The 21,436-nt window shown below is 40.1% G+C and overlaps 1 protein-coding gene across 13 annotated transcripts in view; it reads right to left on the minus strand.

Moving 5' to 3' along the window:
• Positions 1-249: 249 nt before the first annotated feature.
• The window catches only part of LOC109683265 (phospholipase A and acyltransferase 2-like), a 113,484-nt gene continuing 92,297 nt past the window's right edge, over positions 250-21,436 (minus strand). For all 13 annotated transcript variants that reach the window (XM_074048005.1, XM_074048001.1, XM_074047956.1 and 10 more), the window contains 4 exons: positions 10,053-10,142; positions 7,882-7,990; positions 2,624-2,892; positions 250-551 (listed from right to left, as the gene is read on the minus strand). In XM_074048005.1, the coding sequence (XP_073904106.1) occupies positions 450-551; positions 2,624-2,892; positions 7,882-7,990; positions 10,053-10,100 (528 nt within the window). In that variant the 5' untranslated portion in view covers positions 10,101-10,142 and the 3' untranslated portion in view covers positions 250-449. The remainder of the gene's footprint in view (positions 552-2,623; positions 2,893-7,881; positions 7,991-10,052; positions 10,143-21,436) is intronic.

A 21,436-nucleotide genomic window follows, 5' to 3' on the forward strand; every position in this document is an offset into this window, starting at 1 on the left:
TGCCCTTCCTGTCATGCAGATGGCCACCTGCACAGTATGTCTGCACATGGCAGAGGGAGAGAAAAAGAGAGTGCTTATTTTTCTTCTTCTTATAAGGACACTAATTACAACATAGTGTCCTTATCCTCCCCCATCTCATCTAAACTTAATCACCTCCCAATGTCCCCAACCTCCAAATACTATCACATTGGAGATTAGGACTTCAACATATAAATTTGGGGTGGGAGGGGAAAACAAACATTGAGTCCATTATAGTTTTCAACTGTCTTTAATAGAATTTACACTATGCTACATTTCTCCCAAATAAAATCATCCAGTTTTATTTGGCTCCATTTAAATAAGAATTCTTGATAACAAAAGACAGTGAAATAAATTAAATAAACCCTACTCCTGCTGGCTAGACAAAATTCTTCCATGCTAACTGGCACCACCAAGACAATGCCGTGGATTTATTGCTTTTCCTGCTTGCATCTGGACAGTAGGCAACTGAAGAGTCCTAGAGTTGCCAGGACACCTGCTGTCACAACTGCTTTCATGGTAGCCTCAGTGACCTGCAGAAGAGAAAGGAACACACTCCATCAAGAGTCTGACCACAGGCAAAGTAGCACCTCCTCAGATTTGGTGATCAGGCTAGGTCCCCAGACTTTCACACTCTAAATGGCTTACAGTGGAAAGCCACAGACTATGTTTTGATGAGTACTCAAATTGTTATAGACATCAGGATCATTGTTCTCCCTTAGGGACCAGGACCTAGAGTAATAGCTGTTAAAGGCTGAGGAGTACCTGTCTTGAAAGTGGGATTTGACTGTTTTATTTTTTTTCTTGGTTACTTAGCTAGCTCTTGTTTATTACTGGTTCATTCAATGCACTTTTGATACCCTCATTTCTGAGTCAATCTCTTCCATAACCCCTATTGCAGTACCTAAAACAGCAGGTCCCTCTCTCCATAACAGCAAGGTCCTGCCTTACACAGCAAAGTATTCCCATAACCTAATCTAGTGATGGTTTTGTTGTGGTCATCCATCTCCTAATTCAAGAGTAGGACCGTGGATATGTGTACAAGGAACCTACAGCTCAGAAAAAACCTATATGGACTTTTCCTCCTCATATGTGTCACAGGTAGAACAAATTTTGGCAAAGAAGGTGAATCCCAAATGAGCAGGCCAGCTACGATAGAGAAGAGGAGGTGCCTTGTAGGGAAAGAATTATTGGAAAATGAGCTATAAATATGAAATGTAAGAGACTTAAAGGAGGAAAACTAGATATATTCTGTAGGTACTTAAAGCATAATGAGCCCACAGGGAGTAGCTGTGAAGAGAAAAGAGGGGCAGAGCCAAAATGTTGTAGGTCAGTGTGTGGAGCTGGAGAAATCACCCCTGTGAGCACTCACAACCCAAGGTTTGAGTACAGGGACCTCACCTGGACTGTTCTTGGGAAAATGAGAAAATGAGACTATTCTCTGAGACAATGGAGGAGATGTGAGGGTGACCCTTGAGGGTAGGTGTACTCAGCACAGGTGGTGTGAGCCACTGATGTGGCCAACTGTGACTTGTGGGCCCAGTCATTGTGACTGAGACCAGTGGAGGAGGAAACTGGAGTTAGAAAGAACCACAAAAACAAGAAGTCTGCTTTCTAAGTGTCAGCACTGTGCTGGACACTTCATAGACCATGCTTTTCTCTTAATACAACAATCCTACAAGGTTGGCATTCTAATCCCCATTTTCCAGAGGTGAAGACTAAGGGTGGACAGTGCAAAGATTTGCCTTTTTGATGCCACCCAAAATGTGTGACATAGTTTTCTAAGTTCTTCAGAACAAGATTTGAAAATTATGGGCCCTCAGTCAAATCCAGGCCATGACCAAGTTTTGTAATAACAACTAAATAAAAAGAAAGTTCCACTGGAACTTAGGCTGCCCATTCTTTTGCATACTTCTGTGACAAGAACAATGAGAGAGACCACCTGGCCCACAAAATCTGAAATAGTCCCTGACCATTTGCAGGAAAAACAGTGGCCAATATGACCAGGTACTCCCTCCCTCTGGTTCACACTGTTTCTTCTGTCTACAGCCCCAACAGGCCTTATTCACCAGTAATCTCCAACTGGTATGTATGGTAGTATGGAAGTTTCCACTTCCATATTAATCAAAGAATCAAATCAGGCTATTGCCTCTCCTATGAAGCCTTCCTTGATTAGAGCCCTTGGGTTGAAATTCCACTTCTACACTAGAAGTGAGGTACTAGAGAGTCAAAATCTCATAGATTAATGATCTTGGGAAATTAGCAATGTGAGCCTCAGTTTCCTCCTCTCTAATTCTGCCCGTAAGGAGGGGAGGGTCATCTCAAGGCCAGACAACCAGGAAAGGTTAGACAATGAGACTGATTCACATGTCCATGACTCACTTACCTGGCTGTCACTTCTCAATGCACTGATCTGCATTGTCAATTTACCTATCTGTCTCCCCTCCATTGTCCCCAACCCAAACATGACATCCTCAAGGGCAGGGACTTCATCCCTGCTATTTTGTCTTGTTCATGTCTCTATCACCATCCTGGTCCAGCCATAGCAGGTGACCCACAGGGATGGTCTGGTTCCTGGGAAAGGGGACACGGGCTGAGGACTCACCTGGTCACTGATGGGAATGCCGTACCGCATCTCATTCACAAAGTGCTCACAGTTCTTGCTGGTCAGTGAATAGTGTACCACCTGCCCCACCAACTTCTTTGCCTGCTGGACAATTTTAGTGGCAGGAAATGGTGGATACTTATCATCGTGTTTGTTATTGACCCGGTACTGGTCTCCCCCAGCCACCACAGTCAGCAGTTCCTTCTTCACTATGGCTGTGTCAGTCAGGGCAGACATGATGCTGTCTGTACCAACCCCTGTGATTTCACCTGTGGAAACAGTGAGTTCAGTGAGTTCAGTCCTAGGCAGGGCCAAAGGAAGAGAGAGCTTTGTTGCCCTTGGCACCATCAATAAGGCAGAGCTATCAAAGGACCTGCCCTACTTGAGTGGCCTCAAACTCAAGAAATAAATCCAAGCCTGAACAGCTTTGGACAGGTCTCTGGTTTCCATGTGTTTAAAATGGAGTATGTTATTTCTAAAGAATAAAATGGGTTCAGAGGTCCCCGAAGCAGCCAACAGTTGAGACAAAATGGTACAGGGCAAAATGAGGCAGAATATAGTCGAGTCCTAGTCCTGGCTTCCTCTTGCTAACCTATAGCCATAAAAAAGTCACTTGACTTCTTGGCCAGTGCCATGGGAGTTCTATCAGGCTAGGTCTGCATTTGAAGTAGTAAGAAGGGAACCAGCTGAGGAAGAAGAGACTCAGACCTCCAGATCCCAGCCCAGGCTCACTCACTGAGAAAACAATGTTTTCTCAGGCAAATCTCCTCTCTTAGGGCCCCATTCTTATCATTCACAAACTGAAGAAATTGGACCAGATAATGTCCATACCCTCCATCTCTAAATCCTCTGATTTGCTTCTAAAAGGAACCCTACTTTTTTTCATTCCTGAGAGACTGGAATGAGACAGTGGCAAAACTGATGTTGGCTGTGATGGACCCAGCTCACAGATGTTGCAAGACAGAGAAACTAAACCTGACTTTACAACAGCTGAGGGTAATGTCTGGCTCCTTGAGAAATGGCACAGACTAAGGACACACTTGACACTTTGGTGTCAGCACATTAGCAAATTAGCACAGCTCATTAGCAAAGAGCTCACTCCTTAGGCCCCTCCATAAACTCCACAACCCAACCTTCTCACTATATGCATACCTGGGTAGAATATTGTCTGCCTTGTTGTCCATGACAAGGACAGGGTTCTGTATGTAAGCTCCCCTCATAAATATTTTAAACTGATTAGTCTTGTATTTAGTGCTTTTGTTCTTTGGAATCCCAACCATGCCCATCTTGGGATGATGTGGAGCAGTCCCTTGCAGAAACCCCAGTGCCACTACTTTGGGGGCAAATCTAGCCATGGCTCAACTGGATAGAAAACAAGGGCACTTTCCTATTTCTGTGTTAAGTGATAGTTACACTAGTATGTGCATTTGTCCAAACTTACAGAATTGTATGCTAAAAAGGTAAATTGTATTATTTGCAAATTATTCTAAATAAGTTTAATTTTTTAAATATATGTGGGAAACCAATATATAATGAGAAAGCAAAATGGTGGTCACAGTTTAAATATATCCTAACCCTGCACCAAACACTTATACTTAGAAAAATCAAAACTTAAAACTCAGGCAGATATCAGGAGGATCACAGTTTGAGGCCAGTCATCTCAACACACAAGACAGTTATGATGGGCCAAGTTTGTAATTCCTTCTATGTAGGGTATATAGGTAGGAGGATAATAGTCTGAGGTCAGCACCAGGTAAAGAGAGAAAGACCCTATCAGAAAAATAACCTAAAAGCAAAAATGTTACTAGTGTAGCTTAAGTGGGAGAGCACCTGCCTAGCAAGTACAAGGCCTTGATTTCAAACTCCAGTGCCATCAAAAAAAAACTTAAAACTGCCAAAATTTCCCCCAAAATGTTAACTCTAACATTAGTAAAGCCCCAACTATTTTCACTTCAACATACCTTACAGCTTCCTAGCCAAACAAGTAAATTCATGCAGCACTACTGCCTCAAGGGAAGTCTCCAGTGGCCAATCCCAACTGGGAACAGTGTGCGTCCCCATGCACGCTTCATAAACTGAGCTGCAACTGCTGCCAGCCAAGCTTCTTGCTATTTTCACTTTCAAGTTCCCAGTTTTGGAACTGCTACTTTGTATGTACAAAAAAAACCTTTAAATTTCTCTAACATAGTATTTTTGACAGTTTCTGGTGTCAGAAGTAGGATTCAAAGATTAACAGCACCAACTTTTGCTGATCCCAGAGGACAGGGAGTAACCAGAGACCATCATCTACAGAGCCTCTTGTGATCATCAGTTTCTTGCTGACCACAGAGTTCAAGGATGTCTCCCTCAGATTCACTCCTTTGGCATGTTGAGCTCTCTAGGCTCATTGTGGATGCATGTATTATGTTGATGCTGCTTGGTAAGTCACACTTTTGGCAATATGGGGAGAAAACATATGATTCTCTTGGCTTCTAGATATTGGCAAAATTACTGTGCCCCCAATATAATCATCGTAGGGAATCAAAAGGTAAATATGGATTCTATCTTTCACTACTTCCATCAAATTAAAATTTCTTATGGATCCTGTGACCCAGGGCTTTCTGATTTATATTAATTTGTTCATATGATAGAGGGATGCTCCAAATTTGTTAGGAAAGTAAAACTATGATAATACAACTAAAGATTTGAGCATCTTACCACTATGTCTCCAAAGAAGGAATAAAAAGGGGAAGAAAATGAGACAATAGTTCCCAGAAGCTATTACATCTCATAAGCTAAACTAGGCCATATCCAATCTTGAACACAGAAAAAGGCTGGATCCACTTCAGATTTCTGAATCTGTCTAGAAGAGATTTTCAAACAACCCTCTGGCCTTAAGGATAAGGATGATGAAGCAGTTCTGTTAACCTGTTTCATTCAATGGACTGATCACAAAAAAACAAGTGACTTACTAAGGAAATGTAAGTTGGAATTGGGCCATGTTTCCTGGTATGTATTGGAAGAACATTAAAACAAAAGAGAACCTATTGGACAAATAAAATTATGACCCTACAATTAGCACAGCAACTGCAGGACCTTGATCTAATTTTAAGAAACCTATTCCCAATTTTGTCCCCAGTAACAGAAATATTTGCCATTATGTAAGCAGAAGGGATATTGGGAAGTTCCTTGATCAATAAAGCAAAATTGGAACAACAGTTCTCATTGGTGATGGGGCTCTATGAAGTCCCTTGGTAAGCGAATGCTAATAATTCCTTTAAACTAACAAGGAGAATAAACTTAAAAATAAATGGAGGAATTTGAAATTTGTACTCTGCTCACAGGTGCCAGAGCAACTCTTTCTGCTTTAATCCACATGATGATATGCAAAGAACTTCCTTAAAGAAATAAAAATATCTCAGGGGTGGGAATTTCTAATCCAGTTCAAAGAGTTCCTTTATCAGAATCCAAACGATTATCTTGGTCACTTGTCTGAAAGTCCTGCTTTTTTGTGGGATACTGCCTCTTTGCATCTCCCAGGTAGAGACCTGCTTTCTAAAGTAGGAAGCTAGAGTTGAGCACAGTGCCTCATACCTGTAGTCCCAGCTACTTGGGAGGCAGAAATCAAGGCGGATCATGTTTTGAGGCCAGCTTGGGAAAAAACTTATAGAGACCCCATCTCAATCAATAAGACAAGGGTAGTGGTATGTACCTGTGACCCAGCCACATGAGATGCTGTAGGTAGGAGGATCATAGCCCAAGGATGAACTGGATGAAAACATGACAAATAAATTGAAAAATAACAAGCACAAAAGGGTTAGGGTTGTGGCTTAAGGGGTAGAACAGCAGCTTAACAAGCACAAGTCCCCAAATCCAAACCCAATCCAGCCAAAAGTAAATAAATAAAGTAAAAAATGAAATTACCTTCAGGAGAAATTACCTTAAAAACCCAGATTCATCAGACACTGAAGCATTAGCATGTCCTCAAGACCTGAATTTATTGTCCTGAGGAGACTACTGAATTCCATAAAGTAGTCAGTTTAATGTCACACATCTCTATTCCCAGCATTCAGAAAAATAAGACAGGAGGAGAATGTGTTGAGGCCAGCCTGCACCAAATGGCAAGTTCTAGGTTACACAGTGAGACCCTGACTAAAAACTAAAAACATAGTCCATAAAAATAGATATTACAAATCTCTCTAAAATCCTTGGCATTCTATGGACCTCCCCTTCTACAGATGTGGGAAAGAATCAAATGTGCCATACCCAATAAAATTCATACTGATCTTCTAAACCACTTCCTATGTGCCTCAGTACACTTCAAAACCTGAAGCCATACAAGGGCTTACCCAACTAATAGATCATTCCCTGAACCAATCTTTGCAATACTCCTATCCTACCTGTGAAGAAACTCCATGGAAGAGGATGGAACTTTATACAAGACCTTAGAGCTTGTGTCGGTGTAAATATACCTGCGTACAACTTCTTCCAGTGGATATACAGCATTCCATTTTTTGCCAGTATATGTATTCTATGTGAAGAGTTCTTACTATTCCTATCAGTGTTTCATCTTTTTCTTTAATGCCATAGCATTTCCAAATGGAAAGCAAGGTTGCTTCAGCACCTGGCCAAGCCCTACACCACTGCTTTCCTATGCACTCCTTCATTTCATTCTCCCTCAACCTGGAGAAAAGGAACTCTTATCAGAAGGTAGAGCTAGACATAGTGAGACGAAAACACATGTTCAAGTTCACAAAGTCAGTAAGCAGAACAGCCAGGATTCTAAACTGCTTCTGTCCAGTTTGGAGGTCCACACTCCTTCTACTACACTTTGCAGCCAGGTGGAAACTATTTCACGGGAGTGATTGCTTTTTACTGTTGTTTTTCCCTCCAGAACAATAAATACAGGACATTGGACCTATGGAGGAACACTCAACAACCAAGCACCTTGGTTTGGACAGAGTCCCATCATGTAATAAAATAAAAATCAATAGTAATATTATACATACTGATAGGAAGTTATAGAAATTAATACACCTAGTAGGAAACAGTATGATTCATTCATCAAATATAAATATAATTGAGTGCCTACTCTGTGAGACCAAATGATGATCAGCACATAATTGTATCTGTGCAAAATCTTGATCTCAACCTTCATGTTTAAGAGAACTCATGGGCTGAGGATGTAACACAGCAGTAGAGTGCTTGGCTAAGATGCATAAGGCTGAGAGAGAGAGAGACAGAGACAGAGAGAGAGAGAGAAAGAGAACCCTTCTTACTTGGAGGAGCCAGATGAACTACATAGTCTTTTCCCACATAAATGGTCCAGTGTGCATAACCAATGCGAGAAATCTCAATCAGGTCTCCAGGTCTTGGTTTTAGTTGGTTCTGCAGTAGGAAAAACAGAAAGAGGTAGAGGTGAGCTTTGCAGGGAGCATTCTAGAACCTGACCTTCAAATAGCCCTATCCCAGCCTATAGATGCCCTCTGTTCATCCAATAGCAAACAGGGAGGGGGGAAATCTTTCACACAGGTGGGGAGATTTTCCATTTACTAGAGTTGCTAAAGTAAAAACCAGCTCAGGGGACAAGGAGAAAATGGGGATGGTGTGTTTGAGGGACCATGGCAGTCAGTGTACAGCGCAGGACTGCAGTGGAGTGGTTTGCCCAAGATGAGAAAGAGCACATTTTATGCAAGGAGCATATTTGTATCAGTCAGCAAGTGACTACATGATTCCCAAGAAGGTCTAAAATGCCTGGTGAGGGGCCAGAGGCCATGTACCCAGGCCTGAGTGATTCTTGTGATTTACAGAGCTCTATCTTTCAAAGCCCAATGCACCAAACCCTGCTGAACACTTGACCCACATTGTCCCTCACTCCTTTGAGTAAGAACTGTGGTACCCCTTGCTTGGATGATAAGATTAAGTCTGTGGGAGATAGATAACTTTCCAAGACAGTACAAGTACAGTGTGGACTCCTATGACACTATTCACTCCTATGAAAGTTTCCAATGTTTATGCCCTTAACAATCCTTGAAGGTCCTAGACAAGCCTGGGGGGCAACAATCAGGATTAAAGATGACAGGATATGATTTTAGTTGCACAAGCAGGACCATGTTGCTCTTGTTTCAAGAGTTCTATTTCTGTAACACTGTGAGGCCAACCAGTACCTCTCTTTCCCTGCAACTCAGCTGAGCCAGACAACATGGAGTTATTCTCCCCTGACCAGGGAGCTGAGTTGCTGCTCAGAGTTGAAGACCCAGCCAACTGAAGGTCTGGTTGGGATACCGAGTTCAGCAGTATCAGTGTTTGGTATATTGGGGTTTGTAAGTTGAGCTCTGTAGCTCACAAGATTCACTCAGACCCAGGCACATGATAGCTTGCCCAGAATAAGGCCTTTTAGACTTCTTGAGAATCATATAGTCACTTTATGATACAAACATACCCTATATGTAAAATACACTCTGACTCAAATTGGTTGAAGGACAATATTTTTGAAATCCTTTCAGTACATAGATAAGGAGACAACTTGAACAAATATGGACTAATTTGAGCAAAAAAAAAAAGAATCATAAGGTCGGCATGATGGCACATGCCTATAATCCCAGCACTTGGGAGGCTTAGACACTTAGATTTGTGAGTTTCTTAAACAAGATAAATATATTTACATTTTGTTCTTGGAATTAAAGAAATCTTTTTTAAGTAAAGGATTGAAATCAAATACCCCTTATGTCTCTTGGGCAATCCATTCTCTGGTATTAACCAGAATATCATTCCCTACAACTCTAAAATGGGAATTATTTCTATATTACTGGGTTGTTCATTAACAGCCCAGTTTGGTTAAACAAAAGACTAGCATTTTTAGGACATAGCCAATATTCAGGAAATATGGCTGTTATTGAGTCTGAAGGAAAAAGGAACATATAGAAGGTGAATAGAGGGAAGAAAGGGAAAGTTGAGTTGAAGTGGACAAGAACCCTTCCTGACAGCCCCCACTATGGAAAATGGCTGTGAGCCATTTTCCTGCACCCTCCCTCCCTCAGAACACAGTGTGACCCAGAAGGGGGGGCCAGGTACTGGAGCAATGGATTCCTTGTGGAGCCAGCCATTTCTACCCCTTGGGAAGCCCAGAATGTAATTGGGAGTGTGTCTTAAGGAGGGACTGGGAAAACACAAACCCTCTCCCAGGGACTGCAACTCATCCACCTCAGTAAAACCAAACCCCAAGCAACAGGAGGCAGGGAATCTTCCAGGTTCTTGACCCAGCACCATAGTTCCTTTCCTGGGGTGTCTAAGAGAGCCAGGCCCACAGGACTCAGCATGACCCTGTTTTTCCATGTGTCCTCTCTGCCAATGCTACAGACCTTCAAGTAAAACATACATCATCCCTACAAACAGAGTTGTTGCTTTTGCTTTTTAAATTAATACTTTAAAACCCTTTCAGGGGACTTACCGAAGTCATCCATCTGATCGGATGAATTGTGTATTGCTTCCCTGACATCCAATCTTCTGTCAGCCTTAGAGTTCCATTTTTCCTGTAACACTACCCAAACAGCCAAATATATTATAATGTAGATTAATGTTCATGTAAAAATGTTTATATTCTGTCAAGTGCAGGACACATGTCCAGGAGACAAGTAGGTATGGAAACCAATTGGAAGGGAGAGAAATCAAAGCTCAAGATATAGATTCAAAAGGATTTGGTGACAGTTGTGATCAGGGCACAGCCAAAAATCCCAGTTTTGAGGGGAAATTGAAGATGCCATCACAAGGCAAAATAGATTATTCTGAAGACAGACTGCCAATTCTAGCTGTAAAATAAGTCCATACCTCTCACAAGCCTTAAACCCAGTGCAGGGACTTATGACACAGTGACCCACAGACAGTAGGTGGGAGATGGCCACAAGAGGTGGTGGAGGGGAGGAAGAGTGTCTGACATGGTACCACAGAGAAGTTCAAGCTGTGGGGAACTAGATGATAGCACCAGCAACATAGGGCACCAAGAACATAGAGCCTTGCAGTGGTCAGAAGCTTCACTCTCCCTGGCCAGGAGTGAGTCCCATCAGCTGGGACTAGAAAAAAAGAACCCCACCTGTGGTGGGATTACTATTAAGCCACCAGGGCCAGCCTCCTGGCTGTGTATGTTGACTGCTAGATGGATCAGAGCACCAAGCCCAGACTCTCTGAATTGTAGCCTCATCCCAAGCACAGGGAGATAAACTGGCAGTCACAACCTAAAAACACTGAGCTCATCCCCTGGGAACTGCATCCTGGCATGTGTTTGCTGATGGTCAGTACTGAAGGCCTAAGTCCAGACCCTCAGAATCATAAAACTTCCACAGCCTCTGCATGGGAAGGAAAACCACAATATGTAGTCTGTAAGCACTGAGACCAACAGACAGAGTGACTAGGTCCCTCAGTTCTCCCACAGAGCTCATTGCTCTGTTTCCTCCTCACACTCCCTGACACATTCAAGAATCACCCCCAAAGCTTGGATGTGTGCTTCCCCTGCGGACAACCAGGGTGTATGTGCCAGGGTCAATAAGGGGGGAACCTACCCATCCCACAAGTTGTGATGCTCCCTGCAGCCAATAACAGCATATGTTACACAAATAAAGGAAAGCTTCTATAGTGAAAGCAGTCCAGAAGAGGACAACCAACCCTTCTACAAGTAACTCCAGCTAGTGTACCTTGATCTGAGCAGTGCTGGGAACCAGTCCTTGTACCCTGAGCATGTGGGTGAATGCTGGGCTATTGAGCCATACTTCACAGTCCAGTGGTGAGAAATAGCACCACAACCCAAATCTACATGTTACCTGAACACTGAGACTAGTCTAACTGAAAGAATATGTGAGATTAAAGCTTTCAACCAACTACTTGGCCTCAGACATGTAAATCCCAACCTAGAAACACAAGTAATATGAAAAAACAAGGCAACAAGTCTCTTCCAAAAGTCAAAAATTCCACAATAAAGGAGTTCAACAATGGGGAGCACATGAAATTTCAAATAATGAATTTGAAAGAATAATTATAAGAATGATTAATGAAATTAAAGAGGATATGTATAAGCACCTGAATAAATTCAAAAAGAATACAAATAAAAAACTGAATGAATTCAAAGAGAATTCAAATAAACATCTGAATTAAACAAGGAAGACAAAGTGGAATATGAAGAAGGAATTCAATAAAGATATAGAAATTCTGGAAAAGTCATTTTGATATCCTGGAAAGAAAAACTCCATAATACAGACAAAAAACTCAACTTAAAGCCTTACTAGTAGAATGGAACAGGGGATAATAGAGTATCACAAATCAAAGATAAGTAGAGGAATTAGATCAATCAGATAATGACAAAAACACTAAAAAAATACAAATGGAACATGCAAGATGTCTAAGATATCATCAAAAAAAAACCTATGCATAATGGGTATAGGAAAAGGACAAGAGATATAACAGCAGAGAAAACATATTCAACAAAATAATAACAGGAAACATCCCCAATCTTGAGAAAGAAAGGGTTATTCAGGTATACAAGGCTTTCAGACCACCCAACAAGCAAGATCAGAAAACAAACACTCCTAGACATATTATAGTTAAAACACTAAATACATGGAACAAAGGAGGAATATTTAAAGCTGTAAGAGAGAAACAACAAGTAAATATAAAGGTAAACTCATCAGAATAACCACAGATTTCTCAACAGAAGCTCTAAAAGCAAAGAGGGCACAGAATGATACATTCTAAGCCCCCCAAAATAACTGTAACCTAGATTTATGTATACAGGAAAGCTATCCTTCATAACTGAAAGATAAATTAAAAACCTTGAACAATGAAAAAAATCTAATGGAAAACTTGACCACTAAAACAGCACTGAAAAAGATATTTAAAGGGATCCTACACAAAGAAGAGGAAGATAAACATTAACACTGAATGTTAATAGTCTCAATTCTCTAATTGAAGGACACAGAATGATGGATTGGATTCAAAAGCAAATTCCAAGAAAAATATTTTGAAAAAGAAAAACACTGACTTAGGGTGAAAGGATGGAAAAGATTTTCCAAACAAATGGACCCTGAAAGCAGGCAAGAGTAGCTATGCTCATATCTGATAAAACAGATATCAAACCAAAATTATTCAGAAGAGATAAAGGTTATATATATGAACTAAACCTTGGTGCACCCAATTTCATCAGACAAACACTACTGGATTTAAAAGCACACTACTAGACTCCAACACAATAATAGTGGGAGACTTCAATATACCACTCTCACCTATAAATAGGTTATACACACCAAAAAAATCAGCAAAGAAATTTCAGAATTAATCAACACTATACACCAAATGGACTTAACATACATCTACAGAATACTTCATCCAGTGAACCACTGACACAGAAAAGAAGACATGAAAATAGATCCACACAGCTACAGTCATTTGATTTTTGACAAAGAAGCTAAAAAATATATTGGAGAAAACAGCCTCATCAACAAATGATGTGGGGAAACAGGTTATCTGCATGCAGAAGTCTGAAAATATACCCCTGAATCTCACCTTGTACAGAAACCAATTCAACACCTCACTCCTGTTAGAACGGCTATAATCAAGAACACCAACAACAACAAATGTTGGTGAGGATTTGAAGGGAAAGGAACTCTCATACACTGTTGGTGAGAATGTAAATTAGTACAACCACTATGGAAAGCAGTACAGAATTTCCTCAAAAAACTAAAACTAGAACTGCCATATGATCCAGGAAAAGCACTCCTAAGGATATACCCAAATGAATAAAGGTTTCAATAAAGACACCCACATACCCATGTTTATTGCAGCATTGTATACAACAGCTAAACTATGGAAACAAGCAAGATGCCCCAAAAACTGATGAATGGATTAAGAAAATGGGATATTTATATACAATGAAATTTTTTTCAGCCATAAAGAAGAATGAAACTTTCTTTCATTTGCAGGTAAATGGATGGAACTGGAGAACATCATCTTGAATGAAGTTGGCCAGGTTCAGAAAGCCAAAAAGCCACATGTTTTCTCTCATATGTGGAAGACAGGCCCAAGACAAATACAAGCAATATTATGAAAAACATGTCACATATGAGAGAGGGAGGGTAAAAGAAGGAAGCTAAGAAGGTGAATATGGTTGATGTAGTTACAATAGTGAATACGGGATTTTTAAACCTGTTGAAATCACAGTAAGAAAGAGACTCAGGTAGAAAGGAAAAAATAGAAGAGTTGAAGCAATTTGGGTTATAACACATAATATATACATGGAATTGTCACAATGAAACTCCCCATATAGCTATCTTAAACAAACAAAAATGGTTTTTTCAAAAATGGAGAGCAGGAGGGTTAAACAGGTCCTGTCTGGGAGTTAGTACCGGTGGGAGGGGGGATAAGGAAAGGTGTGGGAGGTGACTTTGGTGAAAATGTTATGCACTCATGTATGAAAATGGAAAAAATGAGACTTGTTGAAACTACTCCAGAAATAAGGGAGAAAGGAGATAAAGGAGAAGGATGGAAAGGGTGAATTCAACTATGATATATTGTAAGCATTTTTGTAAAAGTCACAATGTACCCCCAAAACAACAATAATATGATAAAGAAAAGGATCTTAATGTAACATCTGAAACTTTGAAACTACTACAGTAAAACTCTGCAAGATATAGACATAGGTAAATATTTTCTGAATAGGATTCCAATTGCCCAAGAAGTAAAAACAATAATTGACAAATTAAAAAGCTTCTGTGCATCAAATGAGACAATTACCAGAATTAAGAGTTAACACACAGAATGGGAGAAAATTTTCAATATTAATACCCAGAATATACAAAAACCTCAAAAAATCAAACATAAAAACTCCAATTAATAAATGGGCAAATTAATTAAATATACAGTTCTCAGAGAAAGAAGTACAGGTGGCTAATAAATGCACAAAGAAATGTCCAACATTTTAGCTATTAAGGAAGTGCAAATCAAAACTATATTGAAATTTCATCTTATCCCAGACAGAGTAGCAATCATCAAGAAAATAAACAAATGCTGGTGAGGATGTTCAAAGTAAACTGCATGCATCTATGAAATTCTTACAACGCAACTCCCTTATGCTGTTAATGATAAAATTTTGAAGAACTTTTTAAAAAGTTTACAAGACCCCATCTCAACCAATAAAAAACTGAGCATAGAGGTACCTGCCTGTTATCCCTACTACATGGGAAGCATAAGGAGAAGGATTTCAGTCCAGGTCATCCTGGGCATAAATGCAAGACCTTATGTCAACAATAACCGAAGGAAAATGGGGTCAGGGCATGGCTCAACTGGTAGACCCACTGCCTAGTAAGCTCAAGGCCCAGAGTTCACCTCCAAATACACCCCTCCAAAAAAAATTAAAGATAGACCTACCTTATGACCCTGCCATAGCACTCTGGGACATATATCTGAAGAACTGTAAATCAACATACAAGAGAAATACCTGTATACCTATGTTCATTTCAGCACAGTTCACAAGAGCCAAGGTGTAGAATCAGCCTAGGTGCTCCACAACTGATTAATAGATATAGAAAATGTGGCCCCTATCACCACCTACATACCATGGAGCATTATTCACCCTAAGGAAGAATGAAATTATGTCATTTTCAGGAAAACGGATGAAAGTGGAGCTCATCATGTTAAGCAAGATAAGTCAAGCTCCAAAAACCAAATATCACACATTTTCACTCATATGTAGAATCTAGACCTAAAATGATATGATGATGATGATTTATGATAGTGACAATGATGATGATAGGACATGAGTATAAAAGATGGACTGTCTTGGGGGAGGAATCAGAGGGAGGGAAGAAAGTAAGGGGTATTTGGTGGTGAAGAGAATTGAACTGCATTACTTATATAATATACATTATGTAGTATATTTTATATATATATATATATATATATATATATATATATATATATATATATGATATATAATGAAACCCACCAAACAATATTTGAAAGAGAAGGAGGAGGGATGGAAGTTAAAGGAATATAATAGAGGGGGTGAACTTCTTCAAAATACACTGTACACACTGTAAGGAATTATCACAATCACAATGAAACCCCCTGTACTATTTATGTATGTTAATTTAAAAGGTAGTAATGAAAAAAGAAAAACCCCAAGTTCCAGGAAGAAAGAAAAGAAATGGGAACAAGTGAGATTAGGTGGGGCTAGGGGGTCAGGATAAAGGAACAGAAGGGGAGGAGTTGTAAGAGTCACACTCCAACATGCAAACTGACCATTGCCAGACCAGGCAGACATTTCCCCAATTTCAAGTCCAACAGCATCAAATAAAGCATGTTGTAGAAGACACATTCTCCCCATTTTTGAAAAAGAGTGAGCCTGCTCCACTAGAGGTGTAGAAAGAAATCACTCCCTTTTCTCTGCCACTGACAGTTCAGAAACACTCCTGCATTCTAGTCCAACTGGAAACCAAACTCCATCATCACCTGGGTTGTAGAGGTTGCTTTTTTACAATTTTATTAGTGTATAATAGTTGTACATGGGAGATGTATTGTGATATTTGCATATGTGCTTACAACGTATCTTAGTTAGATTTACCCCTTCAATCATTCTCCCTCTTCTCTCCAGCCCCGCTTCTTAGCACAGTTTCAACAGATTTCATTCTTCTCTTTTCATATATGGATACAAAATACATCCACCATATTCACCCTCATTCCCCTTTTCCTTGTACCCACCCATCTCCTTTTTTGAGGCACCAGCATGCAATCTCACCCAAACGCCAAATAAGAATCTCCAATCCCACCAATATGCACTTATACCTGTTGTATACTAGGCTAATCAGACAGGAAGGAGTGGGTGAGACTGGAAAGAGAACTTAGCACCCTCACTGTGGGTCACGTGGTTAGAGACAAGGATCAGTCAGTTCCTTTCTTTAGACTCTTAGCAAAACTGAGGCTTCAGGAGGACTGGAAGTGAAGCTGGAAATTCAGTCTTCAGAACCACAGCATCTCTGCAGGCCAGCTATTCCCACAGCCCACACTGCTCCCAGGGAGACTTGGCCCCTCTCACCACCTCCACACCATGCTCCTATGGGTTGCAGTCAACAACCCTTAAGGTATACCTACCCTCAATCTAGAGGAAAAGTGGAGTGGGTTCAGCAGATTCCTTTCTGCCCCCACCAGTCAGACCACTGTGGACTGTTCCTACTTGGCCATGCCGGACATCTTTTAAGTGGCTGACCATGACCCAGTTGATCACAGATTTCTCCCTGGATACCAACCCCTTGCAAGGATTGACCAATTTTCTGAGCAGGAGAATTGGGAATCCTGCCTGTTCCCATCTTGTCTATGAAGCTGATGAATAGAAAAAGGACCAAAGTGCTCCTACCTGGACAGAGAATGTGGCAGAGTTAGCCCACAGCCCTGGCCTGCTGACCAACACTAGAACTTCGGTCTTGAATTCATACATTTTGAGTATGGAAGGAAAGGTTAAGGAAGAAGGAATTTGCTCCCCTTTTATCTTCCTGGCTCCTTGAGTTGAGGCATCTCATCTCATCGGCTGCCCATGGACTGGGATTTATAACATTGGCTCTGTGGTTCTCAGGCTTTCAGACTCAGACTGAATTACACTACAAGCTTTCCTGAATCTCTGGGTTCTCCATATTGCAGAAAGAAGATGGTGGAGTTCACAACCTCCGTGATTTCAGACAATTCCTCATAATAAAGTGATAGATGGATGGATAGATAGATAGATAGATAGATAGATAGATAGATAGATAGATAGATAGATCTGTGACAGATAATCTCCTATTCATTCGTTCTGTTTTTCTGGAGAGCCCTAACTAATACAGTAGCACTATTCATAATAACCAAAAGGTGACACAACCTGAATGTCTGTCAACTGATGAACAGACAAACAAAATGTGGAATATATCCTACAAAGGTAATATTATTTGGCCACAAAAAGAAGTACTGATTCATAGTAAAACATAGAACAAACCTAAAAACATGCTGAGTGCAAGAGGCTGGTCACAAAAACTATGTGGTATATGATTCCATTCTTCTGAATTGTGGGAATGGGCACATATACAGACAGAAAGTGGATTCACAACTATAGTGATGGTTTAGGGATGGAAGGGATGGAAGAATTTAGGCTCAGTGTTTCTTTTTAGGTGATGAGAATGTTTTATTTTTTTTTTAATTTTTTCAATTTTTTTAATTGTTTTATTATTTATATGTGCATACAAGTCTTGGGTCATTTCTCCCCCCTGCCCCCACACCCTCCCTTACCACCCACTCCACCCCCTCTCTCTCCCCCCTACCCCTCAATACCCAGCAGAAATTATTTTGCCCTTATCTCTAATTTTGTTGAAGAGAGAGTATAAGCAATAATAGAAAGGAACAAGTGTTCCTGGTTGAGATAAGGATAGCTATACAGGGAGTTGACTCACATTGATTTCCTGTGCGTGTGTGTTATCTTCTAGGTTAATTCTTTTTGATCTAACCTTTTCTCTAGTTCCTGGCCCCCTTTTCCTATTAGCCTCAGTTGCTTTTAAGGTATCTGCTTTAGTTTCTCTGCATTAAGGGCAACAAATGCTAGCTAATTTTTAGGGGTCTTATCTATCCTCACCCCTCCCTTGTGTGCTCTCGCTTTTATCATGTGCTCAAAGTCCAATCCCCTTGTTGTGTTTGCTCTTGATCTAATGTCCACATATGAGGGAGAACATATGATTTTTGGTCTTTTGGGCCAGGCTAACCTCACTCAGAATGATGTTCGCCAATTCCATCCATTTACCAGCGAATGATAACATTTCGTTCTTCTTCATGACTGCATAAAGTTCCATTGTGTATAGATACCACATTTCCTTAATCTATTCGTCAGTGGTGGGGCATCTTGGCTGTTTCCATAACTTGGCTATTGTGAATAGTGCCGCAATAAACATGGATGTGCAGGTGCCTCTGGAGTAACAGTCTTTTGGGTATATCCCCAAGAGTGGTATTGCTGGATCAAATGGTAGATCGATGTCTAGCTTTTTAAGAGGCCTCCAATTTTTTTTCCAGAGTGGTTGTCCTAGTTTACATTCCCACCAACAGTGCATGAGGTTCCTTTTTCCCTGCATCCTCGCCAACACCTGTTGGTGGTGGTGTTGCTAACAATGGCTATTCTAACAGGGGTGAGGTGGAATCTTAGTGTGGTTTTAATTTGCATTTCCTTTATTGCTAGAGATGGTGAGCATTTTTTCATGTGTTTTTTGGCCATTTGAATTTCTTCTTTTGAGAAAGTTCTGTTTAGTTCACTTGCCCATTTCTTTATTGGTTCATTAGTTTTGGGAGAATTTAGTTTTTTAAGTTCCCTATATATTCTGGTTATCAGTCCTTTGTCTGATGTATAGTTGGCAAATATTTTCTCCCACTCTGTGGGTGTTCTCTTCAGTTTAGAGACCACTTCTTTTGATGAACAGAAGCTTTTTAGTTTTATGAAGTCCCATTTATCTATGCTATCTCTTAGTTGCTGTGCTGCTGGGGTTTCATTGAGAAAGTTCTTACCTATACCTACTAACTCCAGAGTATTTCCTATTCTTTCCTGTATCAACTTTAGAGTTTGTGGTCTGATATTAAGATCCTTGATCCATTTTGAGTTAATATTGGTATAGGGTGATATACATGGATCTAGTTTCAGTTTTTTGCAGACTGCTAACTGGTTTTCCCAGCAGTTTTTATTGAAGAGGCTGTCTTTTCTCCATAGTATATTTTTATCTCCTTTGGTTAGAGAATGTTTTAAAATGGATTGGCTAACAGTTTCACAACTTTGTGAATATACTAAAAACTATTGAACTACACATTTTAAATAAGTGAACTATATGATATGTGAATTGTAGCTCAATACAGTTGTAAACAAAAATATAAAATTTAACCTCATGTTCTTCTCCCTCTGAAAATAGTTGCAGTCACTCTCGGGAATTTTGTCTACTAAATATTGCTTTTCAAAAATCTTAAATATATCCCCTAATAATGTATCAATGAAATTCAATAACTTTGTGTTTTTAAGCCTTCGAAAAATGGAATCAAACTATGCATTCTACAACTCGGTATTTCCTCAAGATTAGGTTCCTAGCTGGTCATGGTGGCAACCCACCTGTAATCCCAGGACTCAGGAGGTCGAGGGAAGAGAATCCTTAGTTTGATGCTAGATCTCTCTCCAAAAAAATAAAGATTAGGTTCCTAATCTATGTTCCTGGATTGTAACCTTGTACATTTATAAGACAGTACAGTTTATTTATCCTGTCTCTTGCCAATGGCTATTGGATGTGTTCCCAACAAGACTACAATGAGCACCCTGCACAAGTCTCTTGGTGTACCTGGGCCAACTATTCTCTAAGCAGAGGTTTTAAAACTTTTTTTCAACAATAATCACAGGAAGAAACACATTTTACAATACATGCTGGATATGTGTATAAATATATGTAATGAGATACATAAAAAGACAAAAGTCTTACCCAAAAAAACCTCTCTGGACTAAATGAGATACACTAATAAATTCTCCTTTCAATCATTCTATCTAATTTTCAAATCTTGGTTAGAATCCACAAAATTGAAAATAGAGTCACAAACCGTAATTGCCAGGTTGTAGGGTGTGATACTATGACGTATGTTTCTTGGTTTTGTCCATGGTGCCGGACTCATAATTCTGACCTATCTTGTCCAATAGTAGGTCATAAGACACTCCTTATTCCAGAGGGATCCTGATCCACTCACTGAAAGGAAGCTTGCTGCAAAGAGGCCTAGAAGAATCTAAACAGGCCTTCCTGGGTTTCCCCACCCAATCTATCAGCAATCAAGTCTATGGAGTGAGGTGTCTATTAAAACCCAAAAGAATGGGTCTGATAGTTGATCTCCTGGAGGATATCCCACCCAGAAAAGGCATGGAGCTCTGCACCCCTTCCCACCTGCCTCACCTCATGCATCCCTTCATCTGTACCCTTCTCAATGACCTTCACAATAATCCAGGGTTCTGTGAGCTGCTCAAGCAAACTAATCAAACATGAAGGGAAATTGTGGAAACCATGAATCATAGCCAGTTGGTCAGAGCACAGGTAAAACAACCTGAGACTTGTGACTGGCATCTGAAATAGGGAGTGGGGCTGTCCTGGGGACCCAGCCCTCAACCTGTGGGATCTGATGCTGTCTCTTCGTAGATATCTCTAAGTACTGTAAGAATTGAATTTGGTTAGAGGACTTCTGGTGATGGTCTACATTAGAAATGATTGCCTGCTTACTTGCTAATGGGGAGAAATACTCATCCCTTTAGGGTCACAAAAGTTTTCTGAGTTGATTGTAGTGTAAGAGTAGAGGAAAAACAAAACACTGTTTTCCTCCATAGATAGGACTGTATTGAATCTAGGAAGTTATGGAACATTATGAATTACTCTATTACTTACTCCTTTAACAGAATTTATATCCATTGATTTCATTATCTTTATGAGAGATAATTATAACAAGTTCCATCTGTTTGCACCAACTGACCTAAAATCTTTAATTGCATATTCATCCATAAGTCATATAGCTGTAGTAATTGTGGCTGTCCTTATTGAAACACCATGAAATTTTATAGGGGCTACAGCACTAATACTCTCTCACAGACTTACATCTTCTGTTCTATTTTGTCTAGCAAACTCTAATCGTGAACAAATTCACAGCTGGAATATATTACTAGCCCAAGGATTACAATTAATACTGCCACTCCTGGAAATATGATGATTTACAGCTCTCCTTGCAGATCTAATTCTTCCATCAACTGTCAGTTCTATTTGCAAGTTTTTCAATATACTC

This window comes from Castor canadensis, chromosome 1 (assembly GCF_047511655.1).
Source record: "Castor canadensis chromosome 1, mCasCan1.hap1v2, whole genome shotgun sequence".
NCBI classification, from domain to species: domain Eukaryota; kingdom Metazoa; phylum Chordata; class Mammalia; order Rodentia; family Castoridae; genus Castor; species Castor canadensis.